This window comes from Typopeltis vanoorti, chromosome 22 (genome assembly GCF_054136105.1).
Source record: "Typopeltis vanoorti isolate ZY-2024b chromosome 22, IOZ_Tvanoo_1.0, whole genome shotgun sequence".
Taxonomy (NCBI): domain Eukaryota; kingdom Metazoa; phylum Arthropoda; class Arachnida; order Uropygi; family Thelyphonidae; genus Typopeltis; species Typopeltis vanoorti.
The window spans coordinates 23650301-23662333 of record NC_143570.1 but is presented as its reverse complement, the minus strand read 5'-3'; the positions used below and the strand labels follow the sequence as shown (position 1 = coordinate 23662333).

Genomic DNA, 12033 nt, shown 5'->3' with positions numbered 1-12033 from the left:
TTGTTATACTCGTTCATATGGACCAAAGGACAACTCGAATCTAAAACCTTAAAAGTATGAGAATTCAAAACTCGTTCGAGATTTGTGTCACGGAATGCGGATTTGTGGAATTGTCCCTAGTTCAATCGTTCAAAAATCGAACCCGAGAAGTGAGTGACTGAATTTGACTAGTATCAAGTAATGCTTAGCATGCTGTATTTGCTCTTCATTTAAATTATTTCGCAGATAAAGATCAGCATTTCAAAATTATACAATATATTTGGAAAGTTTGACAACATTAATTATGGAATAAAAACATTCTATTTTGGAGTAGGAGTGGAACACAAGATAAAAGATAGAAGCTACGCATGCACATGATGGTTAGATCATTTGATGGATCGATAATATGTATTATTCAGAAAATTAGGAAAGTTATGATGTGCAGAAAGTTTCTACTGTTACGTGATGAAATTTTTAGTTATAATTATTGCCTTTTTCATTGTGTCAGGAACAGCTATCTCGAAAAACAGCTGCTACACGTACACACGATACTGACGTGAATTCTTCGTATGCAATATGAACGAATGAAGTGGCTTTCTAATTTCGCTGTAGCTTCCCTTGACATCACGTGACCAATTCTGTCTCGTTATGATATTAATTCGAGCTTATTTTTCATTTCTATAGACATAGGATGGGGCTTCTAAAAATGAACGTCATTCTGACAGCAGTAGTATTTTGTCATTTTTTAACTTTTTTGCATGTGGATGCACAAAACCAGTAAGTGGGCATTAAAATTTGTACACCCACTAATAATTGATTCATTGTGTTATGATTAAAATGTATATAACTTTCTTTTACTCTTTCAACTAGGACAGATGCAGAACGTCCCGTGGTTACAGAAGACATTATTCCAGAAAATTATAACCGCCTTGGGCCACCCAAAAAAACAGGTAAATATAGTTACTTTTATTTGTTTAATTTAATAATTTGTTATTTATTATTTTTTTTTTGTAATGATAAAATCAACTAACTGTGATGGAGATCTTAAAAAGATATTATTGCTGTGTTATAGGTAAACCTGTGACTGTAGAAATTGATGTCGTTGTCATGAATCTATATTCCGTAGATCCACTGAAGATGGTAAGAAACTATGTGTATATACTCGTAAACTGTTGCAATTTCTATATTAAAACGCTGATAAATAAAGCATATTATACGGCAGTTTTAATTAACTTGAAATAACATTTCAGTCTATCATTAGCAAGGAATATGATAAAGAGTAACACGGAATTCACTGACTACTTTATGTGGAAGAGGTAGAGTTACAAAGTGAAAGAAAGATTTATTATGAATATTCAGCATTGAGATCAACAAGTAGTGAGACCGACGTTTTGATAAAATTTAGTTTATCTTTCTAATGATACGGTGGTTGAGCTGATGTGTCTGAAAAAAAGGTAAAAAAAAAAGTCTTACTGCATTCCTCCAACTGGCCATAATCGACGTATAAAAAGTCCGTGCTATTTCTATATGTTTCCATTCGCTAAATGTCATTTTTTTGCAGTTGTTTTCAGCACACTGCGAAAAAGCTTCAGAATTTGTTTCTTTTAGTGTTTATGTTCAATTTTAGCGTTTCTTCATAGGACGTCGACATATCATCTTTCAGAAGAGCAATAGTTATAATAATAATAATAATAATAATAATAATAATAATAATAATAATAATAATAATAATCTGTACTTAATAGGCTCACAACCTGCAAGAATTGTCTTTCTTAAACATAAATTTAAGATAAGACGATTAATGTTATGTCTAAATACATAATTTTGTGTATTTTGCTAGCTGGTCTAGAGAATGGAAAACTCGAATTTCCTAGAGTACAATCCAATATAAGACTCGCTGATTCTCCTTCAGGTGAAATGTCCTAATAAAAATTCTTCATTTTACACGGAATTCGAACCTAGTTCTTTGCAGTCAAAGAGCTTCGTTGAAACCAACTGAACTCTGAAGGCTGTCACGAAAGAAAGGATGCTGCTGATGTTAAAAGTGTTGTTATCATACTTATCGATGAGTCACTAGCGCGGCATTGATACCTTTTAATTCAGGCCAAGCTTGATCGAAAACATTTCGTTGCCTATCAAGTGTTTACTTTTATGAGTTATATTTCTCACCCACGAAAGGTTGTAATCCTATAGTGCATTAGTATCGTGAATGGGTTAAGAGATTAAAGCTATTTTAGAATACGACAAAGTAACTAAAACTGTGAGCAAGTGTATCTTGTCCGTTAACTGAATGCGTTGTGCGACCGGCTTGTCTGTTTTTTTTTTGGGGGCATAAAACTCCGAGTTTTCGGGAATATACAAATATCCAGTTTACAGTTGCTGCTGTGTGTAATACCATAGTGAGAATCACCAGTGTTCCTTGTGAAGAAGTACTTAAGGAATTGGAACTAAGCATTTGAAGCACTGCCGCTACAATGATACGCTGATATGACAACATGGACGTGATGAAGACTCCGATGAAAGCGTAATGATTCATTTGAAAATTAATTGCGGTTTTGTATAAGCTTAATTTGTACATTAAGTCACACATTTGAAACTGCAGTTTTGTATATTAAGTCTTTCATTATTATTTTATTCTTTTTTAGTCATACACTGTCAATATTTATTTGAGGCAATATTGGAAGGATCATCGACTGTTATTTCCATCGTGGATTAATGACACGAAACTTGATTTAGGTTCTGAATGGACTGACAGAATCTGGACCCCTAAAACTTACTTTAAGAATTCCATCAGTGGGAGGCTAGAAGGCATTATCTATCCTTATTCATACATATGGTTTCGAAATGATTTGACTATCTACAGCTTTAACAAGTAAGTGAGGAACATTCTTAGATAAATGTATTTATTTATTTTTATTGTATAAAAATGGCTTATCTATTCTGATTATTCATAACGGTATACCATTAGGTATACCGTATATCGTTCTTATGAATATGTAAGCAATATGACACAAATCGTACAAGAGTTTCGTCATATTACTTACATATTCATAAGTCGTCGGATAGTATTTAACTTAGGGAGTCTTTTGAAAGGATGACAAAGAAAGTTTGCGAATTTAGTGAGCTAGGCTTTTCTTTTTTTTTTTTTTTTTGTTAATGCCACTATTAAAAAGGTTCAATTTGATGATTATAATGCAACAACCTGAATATTTTTCAGATTAGTGCGTGATCAAACTAAAAATAAGCTTGGTATCCTAACAAGATTTCAGAGCGCGTGAGTACCATGTAATTTAGTTTGAAAAATGAACTGATTTCATTCCAAGATTCTTATGCAAGGAAACAGGAATATTCAAAGGAAAGTGATCTATGTAAAAGCTTTATATATATATATATATATATATGTATTGTGAACGCACACTACGGCTATTAACACAATGTGATGCAATGTTTAAGCGTCGAAACGTGTCCTCTTCATGAAGCATTAGTATATTGTGTTTGCTTTTAGGAATCACGCAAAGTCTGGAAATAATATTGGTGATATTGCTATTCGATGGATGAGCACCGCACACCTAGCACAGCCTGCATATTCACCCCCTAATATACGATGTACTTTTTTTTCTATTACAGGATTACTGTCGAAATAAGTTGTGGAATGAATCTTCATCGTTTTCCACATGACAATCAGGAATGTCTCTTTGTTGTCATGAGCAGTAAGTATGTTTTAGCTGTCAAACATGTTAGTCTGAAGATATTCGAAAATGAAAATGAATGATTACCATAATGCCCTCATTTTACTTCTATGTTACGACAGATAACGTTATCCAAACAAAACTTTGAAGTCTGTTACTTAGGCCATTAAAGCATAGCACATTTGAACATCATCCTCATTTGAGGCACAAAACCACACAGATGTTTCTTCAAACAAACAACACTCATTCTACTCCGATGTTATTTTATTTGCCTTGTTTAATAAGACAATTATTATGAATGATATCTTAAAGTCCTATCTTATCGACTTTGATACGCTGCACTCTTACTGGACATGTGTATCGAAATGACATTTTTAAGATTATAAAATGTTAAAAAATTAGAAAAAAAAATGGTAAATGGTTTATCAATTTTATTGCTATCATTCATATTACTTATGCATGTTCAGTAAAATTACGTTCTAAACTTTTTCTTTATAAAGAAAAGGGGTAAAAAATAATAAAAATAATACAAATTAAATCATATTTTTAGAATAATTAGTAGTAACCATATTATAGCCAGAAAAGAGCATTTCGTACAAATTTAGTGTTTTAATGTAATGTAATGTATAAATGTAGTTTATACTACAACTTTGACTACGTAAGAGTAGCGGAATAATTACAGATATACTCTAATTCTTCCGAATACCCCCTCCATAGCACAACAAGTGGCTCTGACTAGGCTATGATATTATAGCTTGGCATTATTATATTGTATAAAAGATGCTACGTATATTTTAGATATTTTCCTTCAGGTACCACATTTTGATATCTGTCTAGCAGATAACCCTCTTATCCACATAACCAGTGTCATATCTATACCCATTTGTTTCAATTTGTGTAACAGAGTTCCACTTGGTATTCTGTCAAATGCCTTTGCAAAATCCAGCAGAATCATCGTTTAGCCATTTCCTTTATCCAGCTCTGCTGTCACTTATTATAAAAATATAGTAAATTACTAAGGCATGGCAAACCATTCACAGAGTCATGTTGCCGATCATAAAGTATCATATTTTTATCCACCCATTCTTGAATTCTCTTTTTGACCAATTTTTTGAGTACGTTTACCACAACACCTGATACTGATTGGTCTATAATTTGCTCCTGCAGTCTTAGAACCTCCGTTATTCAAGGGAAATATTTTGCCTTCTTTCCACTCCCTTGGAACTCTACCAGAGCTGAGACTTAAATTAACGAGCCTAATATGGATGAACAAGATAGTCAGAGGCATTGCCAGTTCTCTTGAGCATTCTCGCAAAATCCGAGCTGATATCCCATCTAATCCAACTTCGTCATGGGATCCGTAGGGGGTCTCATGCCACTCCCAAGCCTGGATAAAGGAGGAGGATCGATCAGAGGAGTGTCGATGCTCTGGCCGTAAAGAAAACACACGATTGTTATCTGATGTTTATACGATCAACAGTTAAAACATGCCGGTTCGGACGTCGCCCGGATGAACAAGATCTGAGATACCAATCGAGCAATCGGGGTTGGATCGGAAAGTGGGATATCGAAAGGAAATAGAAACTGAAACCGACAGACTTATTATCAGTAGGAACATGGAATGCACGGACACGTTGGATGTCAGGAAAACTAGAATTACTTCGCGACGAAATGAAGAGATATCGATGTGATATACTGGGACTGGCGGAGATGCGTTGGACATCATCAGGAGAGATAAATTGATGCGAAGTCATATGGTCAGGGCATGACACCAAGAACGAAGCAGGAGTAGGTTTCCTTCCTAACAAAAAAGCTAGAAAGGCGCTATTAGGCTACAAACCAGCCAATGAACGAATCATAGCAAGATTTCAAGCAAAACCATTTAATATATCAATAGTCCATATATATGCACCCACATCCGACAGCACAGATGAGGATATTGTTAAATTGTGAATGAAACTATGTTGTGTAATTTATTTTTTTCATTCACATTTAACATTGCTTATTATATATTAATCATGATTTGTATAAAAATTATTTATTGTTCCTTAATTAAGGATTACTATTTAAATATTTATTCTAAACTTAACCTACTATTAATTTATTAAATAATAATATGTGTAGAAATTTATGATAACTAAAATATATATATAAAGTAACGAAAAGTGTTATTATAAATAATTGTATACGTAATGAAAAAGCTGATTAAGTAGCTCAAATATTCTGTTTATTCTTATTTGTAAAAATTTAACGTTATGTAGTAGTAGAGCGTTGTATTACATTAGCGAAATGTTTGCGTTCATTGGTTGTCATGGAGACGTATGAAATAAACAAGCACGAGTCGAAGAGTGCGTGACCTTGGAACCAAAAGGAGAAAGGAAGGCAATAAGAATTTTAATTAGAGAAAGGGAGAGAGTTTTGCGGAGCCTGAAGGAAGGTAGGATACAAGCAAAGAAGTGAAGGAAAATTATAAATTCTTTAGGGCAGAAATTCATGAAAATAGTGCTTAGAAGTGAGCAAAAACGTAGTGAATCATATACTCAGCTGCAAGTGAAATCAGCTGTTGTTGTTGTTGTAGAGAAAATTGATGTCGTAATCGGATAAATAAAGAACTGGACATTCAATGGGAAATTCTGATTAGTTCCAGTTAGTCTAGGATTACGTCTTAATTCTATGTTGCCCTGAGAAGAATTATAATGAATTTAACTAGTTGGAGAAAAGTAAACAAGGAAAGATATCAGTACCTTATTGCTGTTGTTTAGAGTAGTGAAGTGCGATTAACAGTAGTTCAGTTAAAGCGTTGGAGAAATTTATTTAATGTGTTCCGCTAGCTTAAATAAGTTAATTCGTAAGTGTGCTCACAATAAATTGATGTATTGAAGATTGTATCTGGTAAGAGTAGTCATACATGTTTGTTTATTCTAACATTAACTATAACGTATCTTCGAAGTTCAAGGTCCGAAATAAGATTGCTTGGAATATTGTCTACCTTGATTAGTGCCTGCTGTGAATTTAAACATTAAGTACAACTGATAGATATGTGCAGACTGATCAAATGAGAAGTTTTGTTTTATTAACTTGAGTTAAAAAAGCTTGTAATTTTGAAGCTGTGAATTGTATGTCAAAGTTTAGAACATTGAACTAGAATGAGTGACTTAGCAAGATGTATTAAGTTATTTGTATTGTTTCATTTAAAAGTAGAATTCTTGTTTTTATTATATATCATATATTAAATGTTTTATTTTATTAATCTAAATATTGTGTTTGCCTGAATTCCCTTTTATTGCACCGTTCATAAAAAATTCGAATCTTGCGGGTGCCCCAAGTAGAATAGTAAATAATTCGGCCTAAATGAGAAGACTGCTAACTTAATTAAGAATTGATCCTACTATTTTATATAGACTAATCTAAAAATAGGGTGGCGCAGTATAATTATAAATTTCCCTACTTTTGGATCGGTGATCAATTTGCAATTAGTTGTTTTATTAATAAGAGTGACTTGAAACAAGATGGCAGATTAGAACACAACATGAAAATAGAACGTCACGACAATATTGACTTATTTTACAAAGATCTGACATAGACAATAGAAACAATACCAAAGCAAGATTTACTAATTATTGAAGATTAGAATGCCAAAGTTGGAATATAAAATGATGGTTGGGAAAGCGTCATGGGAAAATATGATTTTGAGAAAGAACGAGATGAAAAAAATTTAGAATTTTCTGTGGACCACAAGATGATGATCTGTAATACAAGATTCTAGCAAAAGGAGTAGAAAATGGATGTGGCGATCAAATGATGGGGAAACCATCATTTGATCAGAACATGATTGATATAATTACTATTAAAAGAAGATGGATAACATAAGTACAGCAGTGTCGAAATTTTAGGAGCGGATATAGATTAGGATCATGGTGGAGAGGATTCAGAGGCGGGTTACCAAAATTGTTGCAGGCCTGTGGGATGCTTCCTACGAGGATAGACTGAAGATCTGTGGGCTTTAAAACTAGTTGATAGACGTAGGATAGGAGATATGATAGAGACATATAAATTATTAAAAGAGTTTTATAGGATTGATGCTGATAACTTTTTAAGACCAGTTCAGGAAGAGAGAAAACGAGGGGCCATCCCTGGAGATTGTGTAAGAGTGTTATTAACAAGGGTGTTAGGACTAGATTTTTTGCTTGGAGGGTTGTAAATGGGTGGAATGCGTTGCCAGAGGTGGTTGTGAATGCTTCATCTGTGAATGAGTTTAAGGAAAACTATGACAGGTATTGTGTGAATAATGATTAGTATATCAATGTTGGGTCTCCCGCAATGAGTCATTTGACTCCAGGTTGGCACCTTATAATAATAATAATAATAATAATAATAATAATAATAATAATAATAATAATAATAATAATAATAATAATAATCGTTTAGTGATTGCAAACACCAAATTGAAATTAAAAAGAAAATATAAATTCCATCATCCTAAACGAAGGGATGCAGCAAGAATAAGTGAAGCAGAAATAGGAAGAAGATACAGAACAGTAATAGAATAGAAACTTAAAAATGTGGACAAAGAAAACAAATTCGAATCTAAGAGTGAAAGGAGTAATGAAGGCGATAGAATATGCAGTTGAAGAAACAGTACCAGAAGAAGAGAAGATCAAGAAGAAGTGCATTAGACAAGAAACACTGAAGTTAGTACAGGAGAAGAGAATGTTGAAGATAAGAAGGGATACATCAGAACAAATAGAGGAGCAATATAGAAGAAAGTGTAATGAGGATGAAGAAAGCCGTCAGAATGGATAAAATGAAATGGTTAGAAGCCTAATGCAATACTATAGAACAGCACTATGGAGAGCATAGAACTAGGGAGGAGAGGTAGAAAAAAGCAATAGGACGGTTAAAACACAACAAGCGTCCTGGTAATGATAACATCAAAATATGATGGCGAAAGTATGGTTATAGAAATGCACCAACCATGTAATATGGTATGGAAGGAAGGGAAAATGCCAGAGAAATGGGTGAAATCGATATTAGTGACATCATATAAGAAAGGAAATACGCTAGAATGTAAAAAGTATAGAACAATTGCATTGATAAGTCACCTTGGTAAGGAGATGAATTACTTCGCAGAAGAATTAACAATCTGAGATTTGCAGATGACATTGTTATTATTGATGAAGACGAGAAAACTACAAAAACATTGAAACTGTTAAATGAGGAAGGGAAGAGATTTGGACTTGTTATGAACTTGGAAAAAACAAAGACAATGGTATTTGGTGAGAAGAACACGAAACAAAAGATACAAATGGATGGAAATGATATAGAAAATGTAGAACAATTCGCATATTTGGGAAGTAAAATGACATATGATTTGGACTGTAATAAAGAAAGAACAGGATTGCAAAGGGAAGAACAAATCCGAAGGCCATGGAAAACATCTGGGAAAAGTAAAGCAACCAACATGCAAACGAAACTAAGAGTACTAGAAACATACATCTTTAGCGGTGTACTGTATGGATCTCGATCTAATAAATAAGGAATGAAGAAAAAGAATTTTGACATTTGAAAGAACTTATTACAGGAAGATTTTTAAGAATAGGATGGGTACAGAAAATCAAATGCAGAGCTCTATCGGAAGATACAACCAAAGGAGAATTTAGTACAGAAGATTATACAACGGAAGCTGCAATTATTTGGACACAGCTTCAGAATGAGTGAGGACCGGAGATAATGGCATTCATGTTTGGTATTATGGATGGTGTAAACAGAAGAGCTAGACCATACAGAGAATGCAGAGACGACATAAAGGATTGGTGTGGAATGGGTTTACAGAAACTGCGACATTGTGCACTGGACAAAGAAAGGTGGAAGAAGATAGGTGAAGGAGGCATCGGACACCAACGGACAGTGAGCCCATGGTTCGTGATGATGATGATGATGATGAATATCCTAAGAATCTCTAATTCATCCACCTCTGTTCAAACAGTGTCTGTCACGTTTGTTAAAGCAGTAACTCACTTGGATGACATTCCCGTGCAAAGTGGTCACTTAGTAATTCAACTATTTTATCTGTTTCTTTCACCTCGTGATCATCATCATCATCACTCATTAAGGTTAATCTTCTATAGTCATAGTCATTCTCCCTCTTACTTGCCATGCAACGAAAAAATTCTTTTGGAATTTCCTTTGGCCTCTTTGGCTAGATTCTTCTCATAATCTAATTTTGTCATCCTTGCTATGTGGTCACCGTTCTTGCTTGGGCATTATACTGTCCATGAATTGGCTGGTCACCTTTCTCTTTATACACCCTCCACATTATTTTCTTTTTTTGCAGCTCATGCTTAATGATATTACTCATCCATCTAACTCCCACCTAATTAATGCTCTTTACCTTACGTATACAATTTAATATTGCATCCTCTAGATGACCCTTAGCTATGTCCCTTGCGCTACTAACATCCTTACCCTGCAGTGTTTTATGCCATGGAACAGATTTAAGCTTCCTTCCAAGCTTGTCATAATCAGTTGCCTTGTAGTTCTACAATCGCCAAAGTCAAGACTGCATGGTCACTTTTGCCACCTTGGTTATGTGGATAACTCTTCTGATCCAATACTCTCCCACCCGTAGTCCTCTTCATCACATACTGCCTCAAGTAATTATCTCTCAGTAAGCGTATCAATTCCATTTCCTTCCTGCCATGTAATCTTTCTTCCTTCCTGTCTATATCTCCATGGTTGAAGTCCCCATTAATAATCACTCGGCCTGTACTCGTTGTACTAATTTGCGATGCATGTCTTCCAGATCATCCGTGGAACACCTTAGTATATAGCAACAACCAACTGTATATTTTTTCTTACTGGCCTTGATCTCACACCAGACTGCTTCAAATGAGCAGCCATCCTCCCGTGTATCGCCTATTCTTGTTGGCTGAAATTCATCTGCTATCATCAGCAATATCCTTCCAACCATCGAATATTCTCTCTCTTTTCACTGAAAATACTAAACCTTTCGCATTCTCTCCCTGTAATTACATCATCTACTGCCAGTCTGGTCCTCGTTTTCCCTTTCAGTCGTTTCCGACCGTAGGTGACTTTGTAGGCATCACCCACAAAGTACTCCTGGTGAGATTTTTACAGAGTAGTTCACCACTGCTTTCCCCAATCCCCCGGATTTTATCTGGACTAGGGACCGGATATGGATGGAACGTATTTATGACTGTAATCCGTGTGTGTATGCTCACGGGACCGGTTTGCCTGTTCTGTGGGGGGGGGGGGGGGGGGGAGAGAAAAACCCGAGTTTCCGGGTAGAAAAAAACGCTACCTCCGTATGAGAACAGCTAACTCACCTTTAGTCGAAAGATACCAGATAAATGTTCCTCACGTCACTGACGGGAATCGAACCCAGGTCTTTCCTACGTCGGAAAGACCTGGGAAAGACTTACGGAGGCTCTTACTGTTGGCCAAGGCTCTTAATGCCTATAGCGTTTGGTGAGGTTGCTGTAACTATTTTTAAAAGCTGCTCCTCCTCCCTCTTTTTCCTAATACTTCTGGCATTAGTATATAGAAACCGCAGCATCCCTTTAGGCCTCACCCAGATTTACTTCCTGAATTGACTACCCTACTCATTATTTTTGCTTGAGAGACTAGTGTGTTATTCCGCACTTGGTCATTCTCACACTCGCTTCATGGGTGCTTTCACACAAACTCACCTGTTTCTTTCTATCCTAATTGTTTAAGTTTTCCTGAATTTGCGCTTCGGCATGCTGGGTGAACGAAGTTTTCTCTCTCTCTCTCTAGACAACTGACACCATAACCATTTAGATATTCCATCAGAATTATACAAATATCCTTCTTTTCAGAGTGTTCCGGAGTTAGTTGATCTTTGACGCAAGCAATTGGAGTGTTTTCTCCAGGAAAGCAGGATTTCTGACTGCGTAACTCGGAAATATCAACCGGATAATATAACACACTATTTCAGACCATAATTTATTTAGTTTAGGAACACGAGATAGTGGCAGTGGCCTACTATACTCTCTATCTATATATATAATTTACCTCTTTATCTCTCTCTAACCCCCCCCACCCCCAAGTCCTCGTCATCGATAGCCATGAACTAAATTATTGATGACCATTTTAAGTTCAGAACAGCTGTCTACTTATTTACAAAAACTGTTAAGGTCTAAGAAGATCCTCCTTTGGCGGAAGTTTCCGTAGACGTAACCAACCGAATAATTCATCTGGATAATGAAAATGGCCGTAAACTAAATTTTTGCATGGACAGATCTGAAGTCGGTTAGGACGTAATACAGAACCGAAATTTACATTCCCATCTTCTTTCCCCATTTTTTTCTCTGAAAGCGTTGTG

The 12033-nt window shown here is 35.2% G+C and overlaps 1 protein-coding gene across 1 annotated transcript; it reads left to right on the top strand.

Moving 5' to 3' along the window:
- Positions 1–670: 670 nt before the first annotated feature.
- Positions 671–3751, top strand: LOC150094217 (gamma-aminobutyric acid receptor subunit beta-4-like). The gene is made up of 5 exons (XM_090412424.1): positions 671–756; positions 850–929; positions 1052–1119; positions 2625–2851; positions 3607–3751. The coding sequence occupies exons 1-5, from the start codon at positions 671–673 to the stop codon at positions 3749–3751; spliced, it is 606 nt and encodes a 201-aa protein (XP_090268550.1).
- Positions 3752–12033: the final 8282 nt, after the last annotated feature.